A 20,746-nucleotide genomic window follows, 5' to 3' on the forward strand; every position below is an offset into this window, starting at 1 on the left:
AGGTGTTTCAGGACAATAGAGGAGTATGCATGGAGGCACAGGGGAATGAGAAAGAATGTCATGTTAAGGAAACTAAGAAATATCACTGGAATAGAAATAGACAGGGTAGAATATTATAGAGTTGAACAGTGAAATAGAAGTCAGATCATGAGAAGCAAAGAAAGATTTCATGCTGCTTTAATCAATACAAAGCAAATGAAAACTCTTAAAGAGTGACACAATCAAATCTTTGCTAGAAAGATTATTCTGGAAAAACTAAGGCGGCTAAATTGAAGAGGAGAGAGACTTGAAACCAGGAGCACTGGTATAGTTACTGAAATAGTTCAAAGTATATTGAAATGTAAGTATAAACTAGGGTAGAGGCAATGCAGATAGAGTGGACGGTTAATTGAGTATGATGGATTTTTCGGTTTGATTTAACTCCACTGCAGACAGTGGTTATGGCCATGAAATTAAAATATCTTTGCTCCATGGAAGGAAACCTATGACAAACCTAGACAGTGTATTAAAAAGCAGAGACATTAAAAAAAAAAAGAAAAGAAAAAGCAGAGACATCACTTTACCGACCAAGGTCCGTCTAGCCAAAAATATGGTTTTTCCAGTAGTCATGTACAGATATGAGAGTTGGACCATAAAGAAAGCTGAGAGCTGAAGAATTGACGCTTTCAAACTGTGGTGCTGGAGAAGACCCTTGAGAGTCCCTTGGGCAGCAAGGAGATCAACCAGTCAATCCTAAAGGAAACCAACCCTGAAGAGTCACTGGAAGGACTGATGCTGAAGCTGAAGCTCCATACTGACACCTGATGCAAACTGCTGATTCACTGGAAAAGACTATGATGCTGGGAAAGAATGAAGGCAAAAGAAGAAAGGGGCAGCAGAGGATGAAATGGTTGGATAGCATCAGTGACTCAATGCACATGAGTTTAAGTAAACTCTGGGAAATGGTGGAGGACATGGGAGCCTGTTGTGCTACAATCTGTGGGGTTGCAAAGAGCTGGACATGACATATGGACTGAACAACAACATTCAACTCCAACAGGAATTTATAAACATTAATACATATACACATGCATACATACTGAAAAAAAAATTCCTCAGATACTTAGCATGAAAACATTTTTTCTTCTAAATTTATTCCAAGAAACTGACACTCTCATGAAATAAGAGTTTAATTAAAGACACACATACACAACTGGAAGCATTAACATCAAATCTTCAGTTTTATTACTTATTTTTTGCTATTCATTTTAAGAAAAAATATAATATGGACAAATGGCCACTAAAATTTCCTCAATATATTAAAAGACCATCAACTGGCCCAAAAGAAAATTGACAAAATTAATCTTTACCAATATTCACCTCAAAGACAGGCAGGGTTTCCCCAGTGGCACAGCAGTAAGAAGTTGCCTACAATGCTAGAGACGAGTTTGATCCCTGGGTGGGGAAGATCCCCTGGCGAAGGAAACAGCAACCTACTTCAGTATTCTTGCCATGGAGAGAGGAGCCTGCAGGGTTATAGTCCATGGGATTGCGGAGTCAGACACGACTGAGCGCGCGCACGCACGCACGCGCACACACACACACACACACAGATTTGCTTCTAAAAGAATATCTGCAGTACAGATAATTTGAATTTATACTGCTCTGCCAATTACACAAATGTTATTCCTGAAAACACTTAGAGGAATGTATAAACAAACACTGATGGCCAGCTCATTCTGAAGAAACAACCCCAAACTTGAACCAACTTGATTACAAATGCCTGTAATTGTTACATAAAGATGTAACAAACAAAAGCCCAACAAGAACTACTGAATCAGTCTGTCCAAAAGCTTCCAAGACAATAATTGTGTTCTTGAATAACAACACTCAACAACACAAAGATGTTAATCACATCCCCTCAAATTCCTTTATAAATTTAATAAAATTTCAATTTTATGAAGCTGATTATAAAGTTCATTTGGAATAGTAGGTAAACAAGAAAATCTGTGAAAATCCTGAAAAAGAGCAACAAAGAGACCACCTCTTCAGATTAAAATATATTATCTGTCATTGTTCAGTCGCTCAGTCATGTCTGACTCTTTGTGACCCTATGAAATGCAGCATACCAGGCTTCCCTGTCCTCCACTATCTCCCTGAGTTTGCTCGATACAATTATGAGTAGTATGTGTAAGATGAATGGAACAGAAAAGAGAGTTAAGGAACTGACTTAACTGCATACAGAATTTTGTACTGAGAAAAGTATTTCAAAACAAAGAGCAAAGGAAAGTTAAAAAACAAAAACAAAGAAAACCCCTTGTAGACCCTATTTCTTGCTTAACGTTCACAGGAAAACTGTACAGAAGTGCGGAGAGCTCGTACACCCCCTTGCCGACACCCACGTCCCTGTCACTGACGTCTTGCAGTGTTGGGCACATGTTATAACTGCATCACTACTGACTAAAGCCCACAGTTTACATTAGGGTTCACCCTTTGTCGTACACTCTGTGGGTCTTGTGAAATACATAATGTCATGTATCTATCATCATGGTGCCATAAAGAAGAGTTCCATTGCCCTGAAAGTTCCATGCTCCATTTGTTCTCTCCCCTCTAACCCCCATCCCTGGCAACCACTGAGCGTTACACTACCTCTATAGTTTTGCCTTTTTCAGAAAGGTATATAGTTGGAGTCAGGTTTTTTCTGACTGGAAACCAGTCAGACTGGTTTCTTTCACTTAGCAATATTCATCTAAGGTTCCTCTGTGTCTTTTCATGACTTGAGAACTCATTTCCCCCCCACCCCCACAGAATAATATTCTATTGTACGAATGTACCAGTTTGTTTATTCATTTATATACTGAAGGACACCTTTGTTTCTTCCACCTTTTTGGCAACTGTGAATAAGGCTGCTACAAACATCTGTGTGCAGGTGTCTGTGTGGACATAAGGTATTTTTATTTTACTTGTATTTTACTTGTATTTAATTTTACTTGTACCTAACCTGGATCATATGGTTAAGACTATGTTTACTTCTTATTTTTTGGCTGTACAGCTTGTGGGATCCTCATTCCCTGACCAGGTATTGAAGCCAGGCTGTTGGCAGTGAGAGCTCAGAGTCCTAATCACTAGACCACCAGGAATTCCCTAAGACTATGTTTACTTTTTTAAGAAACTGCATAACTGTTCCAAAGTAGCTGTACTATTTTGTATTCTCACTAGTAATGGATGAGTTTCTGTTGTTCCATATCCTTGCATTTGGTGTTTTAGGTTTTAGCCATTCTAACAGTTTATGGGGGTTATCTCATTGTTTTAGTTTGCAATTCCTCAAATGATACTTCATCTTTTCATGTTTCTTTATCATCTCCTGTATATTTCTTCAGTGGTGCGGTATCAGTTCAGATCTTTTGCCCACTTTTTAACTGAGTTGCTTCTATTTTGTTGTTGTTGTTGTTGTTATTAATATTTATTTTATTATTTATTTATTTATTAATTAGTTGGAGGCTAATTACTTCACAACATTTCAGTGGGTTTTGTCATACATTGATATGAATCAGCCATAGAGTTACACGTATTCCCCATCCCGATCCCCCCCGAGTTGCTTCTTTACTGCTCTATTTTAAGAGCCTAACCATACAATTGTTTAGGAGAAAACACAAGTGAATTCTTCTACTGCCTAAGTGTGGGGAAGTCTTTAACCATGACTCAAAATTCATAAGCAATAAAGGAAAAGATTTTGCATTACAAATAAAATTCTGAGTGTGTAAAAAAAACACAAAAACCCACAACATGAGTGTGGACAAAAAAACAGCATCATACAAAATGAAAAGAGCTGAGAATGACATCTGCAACTTATTTAACAGATGAAGAGTTAATATCCCTAATGTATACATTTAAAAAAAAAATACAGAAGAAAAAGGATGGGACTTCTCTGGTGATCCAGTGATTGCGGCTCTGTGCTTCCACTGCCGGGTGCATGGGTTCAATCCCTGGTCAGGGAACTGGAATCCCACATACTTCAAAGTGAGGCCAAAAAAGAAAAAAAAAAAAACCAGAAAAGGATAACTTGCTACAAGAGTGGATAAGTGGACTATTCATAGAAAGATAAACTCAAATGGTCCTTAAAAATATAAAAGTTGATCAACCTCACTTATAAAGGAAAAGTAGATTAAAAACTACACTAAATTTGACAACATCCTCTTGTTAGTGAGGTTGTTGGGCCCCTCAAACATGGCTAGTGGGAACATAAAATGGTACAGTCCTCAAAAGGAAAATTTGGCAATATCTAGCAATATTACATATTTATATGTATATATATGCATTTAACCCTTTGACCCAGAAACACTAGCAAAAAATAGAATGTTAGTGCACAAGGCTACTTACCACTATGTTATTTATTATAGCAAATGAGAAATAACCCAAATATCCATCAATAAGGGGCTAAATTATGGTATGTATACAATAGAGTATTACACAGCTATAAATATCAGAGAGAATTTCCTACATTGCCATGCAGTGATCATAAGAAAATAATAAGTATAAAACGTAGAGAAAAGTGTGCAATAAACATCACCATTTATCTTTTTTAAAAGGGGAGAGTCACAAATATATTTACTTAATACTTATATTTTTAAATGAAAGGGTTCTTTATTTTTTTTAATTCTAAGCTTATATAGGAGTAGGAGAAGGCAGGGAACAGAACAGAGTATAAGGGAGAGTAACAGGAGTTAGATTTCTTTAAATATACTGCTACACGTAGATTTGACTTTGGAATCATATAGCTGTTTTATAAAACAAAATTTAAAAAACAGCAGCAGCAACAATCCCTAAACATCACAAGTAAAAATCAATGTAGAGACAGTAGCATAACAACTCAAAACTATCCCACATGACCTGAAAACACAGTAAAATTGGCTTCCCTGGTGGCCCAGGGGTAAACAATCTGCCTGCCAGTTCAGGAGATGCTGGTTCAATCCCTGGGTCAGGAAGATCCCTTGGAGGAGGAAACTGCAACCTACTCCAGTATTCTTGCCTGGAAAATTCCGTGGACAGAGGAGCCTGGCGAGTGGGCTGCACTGACAGAGGAGTCAGTTGCATGTGCATGCCCGGTTATGTTCGTCTCGCTGCAGACATAACGAGATGGACACAACAGCATGCACACGACACTGACTATACATTCTACAATAAAAAGGCTTAAATTGTTTTAAATAATCATACTGTTGTTACTAGTAAGGGTATTATTTTGAGACACTTAAAGTGATGACTATGTGATAAAGCAAATGAATCATCATGTTAACCTCATTAAGAACCACATTTTTTGGTATAGAGAAAGGAGAGGTGAAACATAGTGCAGAATTTTAACTAGCAGTCCTGAATTTGAATAGGAAATATAAAACTGTTTCATCATGAATTAAATAAATACAATTATATGTGTGTGTCTGTTATATATGTATTTCCTAGTTCTATGAACTAAAAAGTTCTAGGCCAACCCAAGAGCAATGAGCCAAGGCGCACACACATTTCCTGGAGAAATAGTTAATTCAAGATTTAGATAGAAAATGCACAAGATGAGTCAAACAGCTTACAACATCAGAAAGCTAAAAAGCTATCAAAGGCTACTGGTGCCATGAAAATATAATAAAAGTCTTTAGGAACAAAAACACAAGGCTCTTACAAACTCAAAAGGGAAATATTTTTCTGTGATTCTGAAAAAATAAAATTGTGTATCTATTAGGTTTTCCTTAAAAAAAAAAAAAGTCATCAGGAACCAACCTAAGAAGACTCACAATTGTCAAAGATGGCCCAATCTAAGCATCAATATGCACAATGGCATGAAATGTACAACATTAAATATGTTTACATCTGTGACTTCATTGCAAATTTTAAAAATTTACAATTCAAATTTTAAAAATCTGGCTGGTTACTTTCTAGGATGCTGGAATCAACCCATTATTTTAAACAGTAATAACTGAAAGGATTAAATGTTTACCTTGCCTTTATTATACATACTGTGTCTGTGCCTAGTCATGTCTGACTCTGCAATCCCATGGACTGTAGTCTACTAGGCTCCTCTGTCTCTTGGATTTTCCAGGCAAGAATATTGGAGTCCGTTGCCATTTCCTCCTCCAGGGAATCTTCCCAACCCAGGGTTTGAACCCAGGTCTCCCACACTGCAGGGAGATTGTTTACCAGCTGGGCTACCAGGGAAGCCCTATACATACTATACATACTATAACTTAGTGTAACTAAATAGGTGAGCCAACATACATCTTTACAGAAGACTCCCTATTAACAAAGAAAGAAAGAAAGAAAGAATCAAAATGTCATCATATTGCATGTGAAAAGACTAGGTAAAAGCTATATGTTAGGCTACTTGATAAGTGTTTATCTTCTAATTCCAATTTTTAAAAAGGACACATACTTGCAAATTCTCAATTCTACTCTTTTATCAAATATTCCCTGGAAAAATACAGAAATGTAAAAAAAAAAACGTGCAAAACTGAACAATCTCCCAAACAGCCTCTTTTTTGGATAGAGCCCTAGTATTTATCAGGTACTTTACATGCACTATCTCATATAACCCTTTAAGAACCCAAGACACCCTTTCATGATAAAAATTTAACTGGGAATAGAAGGGAACTTTCTCACACTGATCCAAGAAACATTCACAGCTGACATAGACACAGAGAACAGACTTATGGACAAGGTGGGTGAGAGGGGAGGAGGAAAGAGAAGGTGGACTGTATGGAGACAGTAACATGGAAACACGTATCACCATATGCAAAACAGACAGCCAATGGGAACTCAAACCAGGTCTCTGTAACAACCTGGAAGGGTGGGGTGGGGAGGGAGTGGGAGGGAGGTTCAAAATGCAGGGGACATAGGTATACCTATGGCTGATTCATGTTGATGTTTCGCAGAAACCAAAATAATACTATAAAGCAATCATCCTTCAGTTAAAAATAAATAAATTTTAAAAAATACAGCTAGTATAATAATGGTCAAAGACTAAATGATTTCATCCTAAGATTACGACAAGACAAAGATGTTTGCTCTGGCCATCTTTATTCTACATTATATTAAAACATTTAAGCAAGAAGGGGGGGGAAAGGCACCCGGATTGGAAAATAAGAATTAAAACTATTCACAGATAACATAATCTTATATATAGAAAAAACTAAAAAATTTTTAAAAAATGAATAGAGAACTAAAAATGAGTTCAACCAAGTTGAACAATACAAAATCAGTACACAAAAATCAGTTATATTTCTGTATTTCTATACACTAGTAATGACTCTGAAAATAAAATTAAGAGACCATTTCCGTTCCCAGTATCATTAGAAAGAATAAAATATGTAGGAATAAATTTAATAAAAAGAAGTGTAAGATTCGTACACAGAAAACTACAAAAATCGAGAGAAACTAAAGATGACTTAAATAAATGGAAAGACTCATATTCCTGGACTGAAAGATTTAGTGTTAAGATAGCAATGCTCCCCATATTGATCTAGCGTAAACAGCAATTCCTATCAAAGCCCCAGCTGGTAATTCCTATCAAAGTCCCAGCTACCTTTTTTTGCAGAAATTGACACAAGTGATGCTACAATTTATTTGGAAATAAAAAGGATCCAGAATAGCTAAAACACTTCTGAAAAACAACAATGTTGGAGGACTCCTACTTTCTGACTTCCACTTATTACACAACTGCAATAGTCAAAGACAGTGTAGTAATAGCATAAGGATAGATACAGACCAATGGAATAGAAATCAGAGTCCAGAAATAAATTCTTAGTTATGGTCAACTGATTTTAAACAAGGGTTCCAAGCTTATTCAATAGAGAAAGAATAATCTTTTCAAGAAATGGTGTTGGGAAAACTGGATATCCACATCCAAAAGAACGAAGTTAGACCCCTATCTAAAATTCATTAACTAAAAATGAATCAGACCTTATACATAAGAGCTAAAACTACAAAAGTCTTAGAAGAAAACAGGTGTAAATCTTTGTAGCCCTGGATTACACCATGGTTGCTTAGATATGACTGCCAAAGGACAAGCAACAAAAGATAAAGCAAGTAAACTGGACTTCATCAAATTAAAAAACTTCCGAGACACCACTAAGTGAAAAGACAACTCACAAAATGAGAGTAAATATTTTGCCAATGATATATCTGAAAAGGACTTGTACTCAGGATACATAAAGAATACTTACTACTCAACAACAAGAGAAATAGCCCAATTAAAAAATGGGCAAAGGACAAAAATAAACCCACTCACCTACAGTCAATTAATGACAAAGGAGGCAAAAATATGTAACGGAGAAAAGACACCCTTCAACAAGTGGTACTGGAAAAGCTGGACAGTACAATGAAATCAGAAACACTCCCTCACACCATACACAAAAATAAAAATGGTTTAAAGACCTAAATATAACACACCAAGCCATAAAATTGCTAGAAGAGAACAAAGGCAAAAATACTTGGGACATAAATCATAGCAATGTTTTCTTAGATCAGTGTTCCAAGGCAAAAGAAATAAAAGCAAAAATAAACAAATGGGACCTAATCAAAGGTGAAGGCTTTTGCACAGCAAAAGAAAGCATCAAAAAAGAAAAAAAAAAGGCAACCTAAAGGAATGGCAGAAAATATTTGCAAATGATGCAACCAACAAAGGTTTAATATCCAAAATATTACAAACATCTCATACAACTCACCATCAAAAAAACCCCAAATAATGGAATCAAAAAATGGGCAGAAGACTGAAACAGACATTTCTCCAGAGACACACAGATGGCCAATAGGCACATGAAAAGATGATCAACATCACTAGCTATTAGAGAAATGCAAAGTCTAAACCACAATGAGTTATCACTTCACACCTCTCAGAATGGCTATCACAAAAACACCACAAATTACAAATGCTGGCAAGGACATAGAGAAAAGGGTAACCTTGTACACCATTGGTGGGAAAGTAAATTGGTGTAGCCACTGTGTAAAACAGTATGGAGGTTTCTCCAAAAACTAAAAACAAAACTACCATATGACCCAGCAATTCCACTCCTGGCTATATACCTGAAAAACACAAAAAAAGAAAGGTCAAAATTTGGACTCCCCTGGTGGTCCAGTGGTAAAGAATCCACCTACCAATGCAGGTTTGATCCCTGGTCCTGGAAGATTCCACATGCTGCAGGGCAACTAAGCTCATGTGTCATAATTACTGAGCCCAAACACAAAGTCTGTGCTCTGCAACAAGATAAGCCATGGCAATGAGAAGCCAATACACTGCAACCAGAGAGTAGACCCTTAGTTGCTTGGCAACTAGGGAAAGCTCAGTGCAGCAACTAAGACCCAACACAATCAAAATAATTAATTAATTTAAAAATTTTGATCTATTAAAAAAGGTTAAAAATAAATAAATAAATAAGTAAGGTGACACTTTGCCATTTGCAGCAACATGGAGAAGCTGGGAGGGTATTATGTTAAGCTAAGTAAGTCAAAGAGAGAAAGACAAATACTATACAGTATCACTTACATGTGGAATCGAAAAAATACTATAAACTAGTGAATATAACACAAAAAGAAGCAGACTCACAGATACAGAGAGAAAACTAGTGACTACTGGTGGGGAGAAGGAAGATGGGAGGAATGATATAAGGACAGGGGATTAAGAAGTACGAAAAAACTATGTGTAAAATAAGCTACAAGGACATACCATACAACACAGGGAATAAAGCCAATATTTTATAATAGCTATTAAATGGAGTATAACTTTTAAAACTTGCAAATCACTATATTGAATACCTGTAGCTTATGTAATATTGTACACCAACTACACTTCAGCTACAGTGTGTACACACACATACACACATATGTACAATGAAATATTACTCAGCCATAAAAAAGAATGAAATATTGCTATCTACAGCGACATGGATGGGCCTGGAAAACATCATACCAAGTAAGACAGAAAATCAATCTGATTTCGGTGTTGACCATCCGGTGATGTCCATGTGTAGAGTCTTCTCTTGTGTTGTTGGAAGAGGGTGTTTGCTATGACCAGTGCGTTCTCTTGGCAAAAGTCTATTAGCCTTTGCCCTGCTTCATTCTGTACTCCAAGGTCAAATTTGCCTGTTACTCCAGATGTTTCTTGACTTCCTACTTTTGCATTCCAGTCCCCTTTAACGAAAAGGAATCTTTTTTGGGTGTTAGTTCTAGAAGGTCTCGTAGGTCTTCATAGAACTGTTCAACTTCAGCTTCTTCAGCATTACTGGTCGGGGCATAAACTTGGATTACCATGATACTGAATGGTTTGCCTTGGAAACAACACAGATCATTCTGTCCTTTTTGAGATTGCATCCAAGTACTGCATTTCGAACTATGCTGACTATGAGGGCTCCTCCATTTCTTCTAAGGGATTCTTGCCCACAGTAGTAGATATAATGGTTGTCTGAGTTAAATTCACCCATTCCAGTCCATTTTCGTTCACTGATTCCTAAAATATTGACGTTCACGCTTGCCATCTCCTGTTTGACCACTTCCAATTTGCCTTGATTCATGGACCTAACATTCCAGGTTCCTATGCAGTATTGCTCTTTAGAGCATTGAATCTTGCTTCCATCACCAGTTACATCCACAACTGGGTGTTGTTTTTGCTTTGGCTCCGTCTCTTCATTCTTTCTGGAGTTATTTCTCCACTGATCTCCAGTAGCATATTGGGCACCTACTGACCTGGGGAGTTCATCTTTCAATATCCTATCTTTTTGACTTTTCATACTGTTCATGGGGTTCTTAAGGCAGGAATACTGAAGTGGTTTGCCATTCCCTGCTCCAGTGGACCACATTTTGTAGAACTCTCCATCAAGACCCATCCATCTTAGGTGGCCCTACATGGCATGGCTTAGTTTCACTGAGTTAGACAAGGCTATGGTCCATGTGATTAGATAGTTTTCTGTGATTGTGGTTTCCAGTCTGTCTGCCCTCTGATGGAGAAGGATAAGAGGCTTATGGAAGCTTCCTGATGGGAGAGACTGACTGAGGGGGAAACTGGGTCTTAGTTCTAAAGGGCACTCAGTAAATCTTTAATCTAATTTTCTGTTGATGGGTGGAGCTGTATTCCCTCCCTGCTATTTACCTGGGGCCAAACTATAGTGGAGGTAATGAAGGTAATGAGGACCTCCCTCAAAAGATCCCATGCATGTACTACTACACTCAATGCTCCCAACCCTGCAGCAGGCCACCACCAACCCACGCCTCCGCCGGAGACTCCCAGACACCCACAGGCAAGTCCAAGACAGTCTCCTGTGGGGTCACTGCTCCTTTCTCCTGGGTCTCGGTGCACGAGGTTCTGTTTACCCTCCAACAGTCTATTTCCCAGTCCTGTGTAAGTTCTGGTAGCTCTATGGTGGGGTTAATAGTGACCTCCTCCAAGAGGACTTATGCCATACCCACACCCAGACCCCTTTCCCTGCGGCAGTCCACTGCTGACCCACACGTCCACAGGAGATGCTCAAACACAGTTCTATCTCAGTCTCTGTGGGGTGCTTGGGACCTGGTGCACACAAGGTTTGTTTGAGCCTTCTAGGAGTCTCTGGCGGGAATGGGACTTGATTCTAAACGTGAATTCGCCCCTCCTACCATCTTGCTGGGGCTTCTCTTTTGCCCTTGGGTGTGGGGTATCTCCTTACAGCCACTCCAGCACCTACCATCTTACTGGGGTTTCTCTGACCTTGGACATGGGGTATCTCCACATGGCCGGAAGGACTGATCACTGATTACTGTTCATTGGAAGGACTGATGTTGAAGCTGAAACGCCAATACTTTGGCCACCTGAAGTGAAGAACTGACTCATTTGAAAAGACCCTGATGCTAGGCAAGATTGAAGGCGGGAGGAGAAGGGGACGACAGAGGATGAGATGGTTGGATGGTATCACCGATTCAATGGACAGGAGTTTGGTTAAACTCCGGGAGTTGGTGATGGGTCTCGCGCTCTCTCCCGCATGCGTATGCTCTTTCTCTCTCTCCCTCGCATGCGTAAGCTCTTTCTCTCTACCCACACCCCCCACCCCGCACTGGCATGCTCCTCCACCCTATTCTCTTCTTCAAGGATGGATTCTCCTGCTATCTTCTAAATAAAATAGAGCTGTAACACTGATTTGTCTAAGAGCTATGACACGGTTTGTCCAAGACCCAAGAGCTGTGACGCGCCGAGGGCTTTAATGTCCATCGCTCCAAATCATTGTTGTGACGAGGCAAGAACCGAGGAGCACACACCCGCCTGACATCTACGGTGCCGTGCCTCGGGTTTATCCTGGCTGAAACAACCTCTGCGCGGAGGAGGCGAAGCGCAGCAGGAGCCCAACTCAGTGACACTCCCGTGGTAGAAGCAGAACACGAAGAAAACTCAGAGCAAGGGAAGTGACAAGAGGCCCATCGTACTGGAAACCAGGACAGCGAAAAACGAACTCAGCAGAAAGCTCACGCGGCTCAGCCTCAGATTCCAGAAGACCTCTGGTTAAGGTAGGCGGTCCTCGCTCTTATGGCTGGAGGGATATGCCTAACAAAATCTTAATTCCTTTACAATCTCTCATTTCTTGTTTCCTTGAACACCCCGCGAACAGTGGGTGCAACTGAGGAACTCTGGAGAGGCTACTCTTCGGTATGTCCCAAAGGCGCTGTCTGCTGGGCCCCAGTAGCTGTTACCCAAGCCTGTGGGGGTTCTTCTGTCCTTACTCTTCTCTGTGCCAAGAATCAGGCCAATGGAAACTGTGAGCACCGGTCAGGTATCTAGCAAATTTTCTGACAGGCTATAAAGGGGATTCCTTGGCACGTTTTTCCCACTGCTTTTTCCTCCTGTCCTTCAGCTCTATCCCGGGACTCAAGCCGGGCCAAAAAGTAAGAAGTGGATTTGTTAGGATTCAGAGAGAAGCCATGCTTCAGGGTGTGGGCTACTGCCAATGGCAAGGGCTCAGGCCATGGAATGTGGTCTGGATAGGTTTTGCGAGTGAATTCAGATGCTAATGAGCGGGAGGATCATCCCAGTCATTGGGGAGCCACCCACTCCTCCCCCTATTGCCAGTGCCTAGGGCTTCCCTGGTGGTTCAGAGGGTAAACCGTCTGCCTGCAATGCGGGAGATTCGGGTTTGATCCCTGGGTCGGAAAGATCCCCTAGAGAAAGAAATGGCAACCCACTCCAGTATTCTTGCCTGGAGAACCCCATGGACATAGGAGCCTGGTAGGCTACAATCCATGTGGTCGCAAAGAGTTGGACACGACTGAGCGATTCCATTTTCACTCACTAGGGAGGCCTGGCGTGCTACAGTGCATGGGGTCGCAAAGAGTCAGACATGACTGAGTGACTGAACTGAACTGAAGACAGAAAAAGATAAATATCATATCCCTTATCTATGGTATCTAAAAATAATACAAATGAATCTAGATACAAAACAGAAACAGACTCATGGTTACCAAAAAGGAAGGATCTTAGGAGAGATGAGGGATAAATTAGGAGAATGGGATTAAAAGCTACAAACTACCATACACAAAACAGACAAGCAACAAGAATTTACTGCGTTAACACACGGAACAAAATTCAGTATCTTTTTTGTTTAGTTGCTAAGTCCTGTCCGACTCTTTCGCGACCACATGAACTGCAGTCCGCCAGGCTCCTCTGTCCATGGAATTCTCCAGACAAGAATACTGGAGTGGGTAGCTATTTCCTTCTCCAGGGATCTTCCTGACCCAGGAATGGAACCTGGGTCTCCTGCATTGCAGGCAGATTCCTTACCATCTGAGCCACCAGGGAAGCCCTAAATAGCCAATAAGCTTAAGAAAAGATGCTCATCATTATTTAAGTAATTCAGTTCAGTCAGTTCAGTTCAGTCGCTCAGTCGTGTCCGACTCTTTGCAACCCCATGAATCGCAGCATGCCAAATGCAAATCAAAACAACGAGATAACGACTCACACTTTTAGGAAGGTTTCAAAGATGAATGATTAACAAATGTTAGTAAGGATGTGGAGAAACAGGAACCTTCACATACTACTGCTAGGGAAAATGGTATTACCTGCTTTGAAAAAAGTCTGGCAATTTCTCAAAAAGTTAAAGTTACCATGTGACCCAGCAATTCTACTCCTAGTTGAAATGAAAACATGTCCCAATAAAAATTGGTATGCAAATTCATAGCAGCATTTATAAGCTGAAAAGTGAAAACAACGGCCATCGACTGAAGAATGGATAAACAAAGTGCGGTTTATCCACATGATGAATTACTGGCCATAAAAAAAAAATGAAGTAGTGATACAGGCTACAATATGGATAAATGTTGACAACATTATGCTAAATGAAAGAAGTGAGGCACAAAAGGCTGTGTAGTGTATGATTCCATTAATACCAAATGCCTAGAACTGGCAAAATCCATAGAGACAGAATATAGATTAGTGGTTACCAGGGGTTAGAAGGAAAGAATGGGGAGTGACTGCTAATGGGTTTCTTTCTGAGGTGACAGAAATGCTCTGGAAGTAAACAGTGGTAATGACTGCACAACTCTGTAAATATACTAAAACCATTGAACTGTATACTTTAAAAGGATTAATTTATGATATGTGAATTATATCTCAATAAAACTGCTATTAAAAGAGCCCAAGACATAAAACTACAAAACTATCAGTTAGAAAACTAGCAATGATCCGAAAACATGATAAGAAACTGGAGAGAAGATAAAGTTAAAAAAAAACTAGATAAATATACAAAATTCCACAGTGTTTCTATTGGTAATCACTTAGAAATAAACAGGTATCCCATTCACAGGGTGACCAAAACTACAAAATACCTAGGAATAAGTTTAATAAGGAACGTACAAAAATCTGAAAGAAAGTTACCAAAAATATTTTAAAGGACATGTGACATCTGAATAAAGAAATGTACATGTTCCTGAACTTCAACCAGTCCCAAATTAATGTATTAAGCAATTTCTGTAATTCCATGGCTGCACAAAATGATTTTTAAATGTACATGAAAGAACTTGCAAGAATTACCAATAATTTAAAAAAATAATAGGCAAAGAGTCCTGTCCTCTCAGATATTAACAATTGACATAAAGCTGGTATTATTAATTCAGTAATGCTACTAGCAAATAGGTTATCGAGAAGAATGATTAAGAGGACTACTCAAATCAGTTGGGGGAAGATCTGACTATTTAGCTAACCTACAGTCTTTACTGGAAAAATGTGAAGTTGGTTTCTCATGTCATATATACAGAAATTAATTCCATATGGATTAAAGACCTGATTTTAAAAATAACTCTGTAAAATATTTTGAAAACAAGAGAAGACATTTGTATAACCTCATTAAGTGGAAGGCATTCTTACACAAAATAGACAATCAAAAGGCCAGAAAGAACAAAAAGGCAATCAGATGACAATTTTAAACAACACTTGTTTAGTGGAGATAAAAGCAAAGATAAATGATGTCATGAAAGAAAATATTTGCTATACATGTCCAGTATAAAGAACTTGTACAAACTGATAAGAAAATGTCAAATAATCCAAAAGAAAGTGAACAAAGGATAAACAGGGAATCTATATAACTAACCATAAATAGCCAAAAGAACTTCAATCTCAGCCACAATCAGGAGTTTATAAAACAATGAAATTGAAAATTGGCACATTTTATTCGGCAACCAGAAAACGTAACTTCCATATAACGTGGGACACACGCATTCTATTTTTTAAAAACAAAGGCTGATAAGCCAATCCGTCACTCTTATGTCCCTACTCTTTCCCGTTTGAAATAGCTTAAAACAAGTGTTTGCATTAGCCGTTCAAACTCAAGTGACTGCAAAACAAAAATCAAGAATTATAACTACCACTATCACTAGAAATGCAAATTGAGATAAGGACTCTAAAAATTTAATCAGATTGACAAAAACTGAAAAGATACCATCCAATGCTGGCAAGGATATGGAGAAACAGGTCATCTCACATCCTCTCAGTGAGACTGTGGGCTGCCAAAACTTCCTGGAAAGTAGTCTAGCACATATTTAAGATTCTGTTTAGAATTAAAAGCCCTGTTATATCAGCTATATCCCTGAGATCCATCCTTAAATTCCCTGAGCACTTCCTTCACTTTCATGTTCTAACTGAAGCTCGGCTTTTCCCTGAAAATACTCCCTCTGAAGCCCTCTCTCCCATTTTCTCTCTCATACCTGTGGGTATGGAAGTGAGAGAATGGTGCTCCTTGTTCATTTCCACTTTGGGGGATTCTTCTTCCCTTCTCTTAAAATGTCCACATCTTCATGTAGAGGAGATTAAGAGAATTCATATTAGCGATGGTTTCCAGGATTAGAATCACACTCCTGGACTTTCTTTCTTGTGTTCTCTTGTCTTAAAAGTGTCCCATACTATTTCTACTGGCCCTACTCACTCACCTGTAATTGAAAACAAAATCAACACCTAAAGCCAGAGAGGTAGTGTTAGGTGACAGGAAAGAGAACCAGACTTCTGGATTCTAAGCTCATTGCTAACCTTAGGTAAACTATCTCCTGATCCTAGTTTACTCACCAACACCAGAACCTACACCTTGCTTATTGGGAGGACTTAATGATACAACGCATCTAGAGCACTTTGGATAAAGTAAATGTTCAACAAGTGTATGTGTGTGTTAGTCACTCAAGTCTGCCGTGTCTGACTCTGACCCTATGGACTGCAGCCTGCCAGGGTGCTCTGTCCATGGTATTTTCCAGGCAAGGATACTGGAGTGGGTTGCCATTTCCTTCTCCAGGTGATCTTTCCAACTCAGGGATCAAACCTGGGTCTCCTACATTGCAGACAGATTCTTTACCATCTGAGCCACCAGGGAAGCCTGATAAGTGTTTAAACAACATAAAATAAAAACACCTTCAAATCTCAAATTTTATACTCCTGTACAAGAAGAAAAGAACTCTTCCTGTCCTGGCCATGCATAGCTCCTTTAGTCCCTTCTCTTTGCCCATGTCATTCTTCTCCAAGTGTTCAAACAACAACCGAGAGGCAGTATACTGGGAAGTCTGCTACACTTGGAACTTTGGAAAAATGGACTTCAATACACATGACCTTCCCCATATTTGCATTAGCTCCTCTAAAATCCCATTATTTCCCATTTGAAGCAGCCTAAAACAAATATGGCATCAGTTTTTCATATTCAACTAGATCCAAAATAAAGAGAAGTAAATAACTAGAAAAATCTTAAAAGACATAAAATGGACTCAGAACCTGCTATATATACCCTAAGGAATTCCAATCAAATCACATGTCACAAAAAAGGTGAAATAGAAGAAACCTGAGATTTCCAAAACATTTCACTTTTCGCTAATTTCAATATACAAAATGAAGCAACAAATTAAAAACTGACTCCTAGCAGTGTCATCCTGTTCTGACCCCTGTGGAGAGTCCAAGCACATGCTCCATACTTTTAGTGACGCAAGCTTGAAACCCAGTGTTATTTCACTCCAGAGTTAGAAAAAACCTTTGGTGGCTCCTCACGCCTACAGATTAAAGTTTAAACCATTGAACACTGCTCTGAAAGGCCTCCAAAATCTGGCTCTAATTTACCTTTCCAGTCTTATTTTCAACTTCCAATTCTCCAAATCCATCACAACAAACACATTCCATATTATTTCATAGCCATACCTCAGCTCTGAACATATTCCTGCCCACCTCCAGTTATTTCATTCCAAAGTGGCAAAGAACAGTGGAAGGAGACCAGCCTTTAAGTTCAGATCCAGACCCACTAGATTTCTAATTCTAATTCCATCCCCACTACTTAATAGCTTAATTATCTGGAGAAAATACTTCAATAGACCCATTTCCTTACCTAGGAGGCATACCTCCTATGGCACCTTTACAAGGCTATCGTGAGAATTAAGCATAATGGTTATAAACTATCTAGCACCATGCCTGAGGCACAGGAGAAATTTAATGGTAACTGCTAAGCCATCTTCTTTACCCCTCCCACCTTCATCAGTACTACTATTCCCTAAATTTCCACAGCACTTGGTTTATACCACTATGTTTATTATACTTATGAGCACTAATATACTGAAAAATATCCATTATTTATGTATATATCTGGCTTCTCCATTAGCTTATAGGCAAGATGGCTGTGGGTATGGATTTCTAAATCTCTGTCACTTACTACTTCAGCAAGTTACCTGGCCCCATAGAACCTGTTTCTTCGTCAATAAACTGAATTGGGGTTAACACCTTTCAGTGTTACAAAAAGGTTTACAAGAGTTAATGTACATCAAATACCTGGTATAATGCTTAACACCTAGTAAATTTCAGAGTGTTAATGGTAATCCGGATAATGAACCTGATCCAAGCTACTGCCTAGAGAATACACAAATGTAAAATGTACTTGCCTTATTAAATAAAGCAATCAATACGATTCTAACCTGCTACTCACCTCTCTTACTGATAGAAATATCCAGTGAAGACAAAAACAGAGGTTTCCACGCACTTTAGCTCAGAAATGCTACCACACATTCATGTTCTTCCAGGACCAGAGTTAGTACTTCAAGACTTATGGTTCACATCACCTCATTACACTTTAAAACCATATGGGGGCTTATGCCTCAAGAGTTGTAAGGAATAAAATGATCTGCCAAAAGTTAAACAAAACTCTGAAATTAGTGGTCTACCAGGAAGTGGAAGCAAGTTGTCCACTCTTTATTCATTCTAATTCTAATCTGCTGTGTCATCAATTTGTCTACTCAGAACTCCAATCAAATGTCAACTACTTCTATGACAGTATTTTCCAATCTATATGCTTCCAACCCACTGCTTGATTTAAGAGAAAACACTTTAAAATTAACTGCAGTGAAATCAAGGAAACAACAGAAAAGCTAGAACTTACAAAAAAGAAAAAAAAAAAAAACAGTATTAAAGCACAGGCATTCCACTTTCAGTTGCACACTGCTACTTCCACGTGTTGCACAGTATCACCTCAAGAACTCAGGAAATGCTGAGGAAATTCAATGGACCAGGTTTTAAATCTGACACCATAACCTACCTACTAGTTGTGTAAACTAGGCATGTTACTTCTTAAGCCTCATATCCCTCATCTTTAAAATAGAGATTGTAACCATATGAATCTCATAGGGCCATTGTATTAAATACAATTGTTGTATTAAACAATTAAACTGTTGTATAAAATACATTAGTATGCTAAGTGTTTTAGCAAAGTACTTACAACACCACACTCAATAAATGGTATTCTAACCATTTGGTGTTATCACCTGAGCACTACAGTTCTGGGTAAATACAGCGGATTAATGAATACTTAGCACAGTTTATATTAGGAAATAAGTGTACCACAAACTTTAATTCTACCCTAAGTTAAATAAGGATTAACAGTTGCAATACTGTTTGAGAGAAGTTTACTGTTTATGAAGTCCTTTAAACATCCATAAACTCACTGTGATCTCCACAACGTCCTTAGGGGGTAAACACTTAAGATATGTACTGTAGAAATAAACTGGTACCCATTAGGGTAACACAGACCCAAAGAAACCTAAGTTTCCTCCAACCGGATTCTCCAGCTCAGGGATAAGGTGCTTAGTGTCAGAAGTTTTTAACCTACACATCCACCAAAACGAGGCAGACTGCAAGTGTACCATCCATCCTCCTCGAGCAGAGTCAAGCCCGAGAGTCCAGGAATCAGCTCCAGGAAATAAACCCCCTCAGAAGGCACAGATGACATTTACAATGCTGCATTGTTTCAACACGAGGTGTCCTCCCACACCTTTAGGGTGGGGGCAGGAATGGCCCCCACCCTACCAAAGCGCCCAACACAGGGCCTGGCACCTAAAAAGCCCTCAATAAATGTTTGTAGGAATGGCATGGGAAATTGGTGAAAGGCTCTGAGAGAGACTCGAAACGAGGCCAACTCCACGGTGGGGATTAAGCATCTCAGCGGATCCAGAGTCGTGGGCGGAGAAGGTCCAACCGGTAACCTGGTTGGAAAGGATGGCTGAGAACGGGCACCGCTAAGGAGAACCTGGAGAGCTGACCCTCTGATGAGAGACAGCGAGAGCAGGTCTGGCCGCAGCCATTCCTGGAAGGCCGGGGACAGACAGAGGTTCGGAGGCCGGGGGCACCTAGCAGGGCAGTTGGCGGCTGGGGGGGGAGGGGGCCGTCTGCTGGTTTGAGAAGAATCTCGGGCCCAATCTGAGCAGGGTTCTGGGCTCCTCTAGGGACCCACTCCCTAGCCCGCGGCAACATTCTTTGCACCGAGTGCTCGCTGCTACCTGAAACTGCAGCAGCTTCTCTGTCTGCTCCTGGGTTAGATCCCGCTCCTCAGGCGCCGCCATTTTGCCGCCGCCTCTACGCTTCTGACCCGTCCGCACCGTCACCCGCCGGAAAGTGACCTCAGCAGCAACCACATCCGGTCTGAACGGCCGCCGGCACGCAACTGCGTCTGCGCGTGCCGGCCCAACCCGGGGCATGGGGAGGGGTGGAAATGGTGACAATTTCCGCCGCCAGAGGGCGCCTTCTAGTGGGACGACCCCGAACACTTCCGAAAATAGTCGAGGAACTGCGTGGGCATGGCGCCCTTGGGAGTTAGTCGAAGGCAGGATAGATCCTTGAAAGAAAAGTTATGACCAACCTAGACAGCATATTAAAAAGCACAATCAGAGACATTACTTTGCTGACAAAGGTCCGTCTAGTCAGAGCTATGGTTTTTCCAGTAGTCGTGTAGGGATAGGAGAGTTGTGAGAGTAAAAAAGTAAAAGAGTAAAA

General features: G+C 39.7%; 1 protein-coding gene across 1 annotated transcript in view; it reads right to left on the reverse strand.

Moving 5' to 3' along the window:
• FAF2 (Fas associated factor family member 2) overlaps positions 1–20,386 on the reverse strand; it is a 61,826-nt gene extending 41,440 nt beyond the window's left edge. Inside the window, exon 1 of the mRNA XM_043465834.1 lies at positions 20,254–20,386. Within this exon, the coding sequence (XP_043321769.1) occupies positions 20,254–20,316 (63 nt within the window). The 5' untranslated portion in view covers positions 20,317–20,386. The remainder of the gene's footprint in view (positions 1–20,253) is intronic.
• Between the last annotated feature and the right edge of the window lie 360 nt (positions 20,387–20,746).

This window comes from Cervus canadensis, chromosome 4 (assembly GCF_019320065.1).
Source record: "Cervus canadensis isolate Bull #8, Minnesota chromosome 4, ASM1932006v1, whole genome shotgun sequence".
NCBI classification, from domain to species: domain Eukaryota; kingdom Metazoa; phylum Chordata; class Mammalia; order Artiodactyla; family Cervidae; genus Cervus; species Cervus canadensis.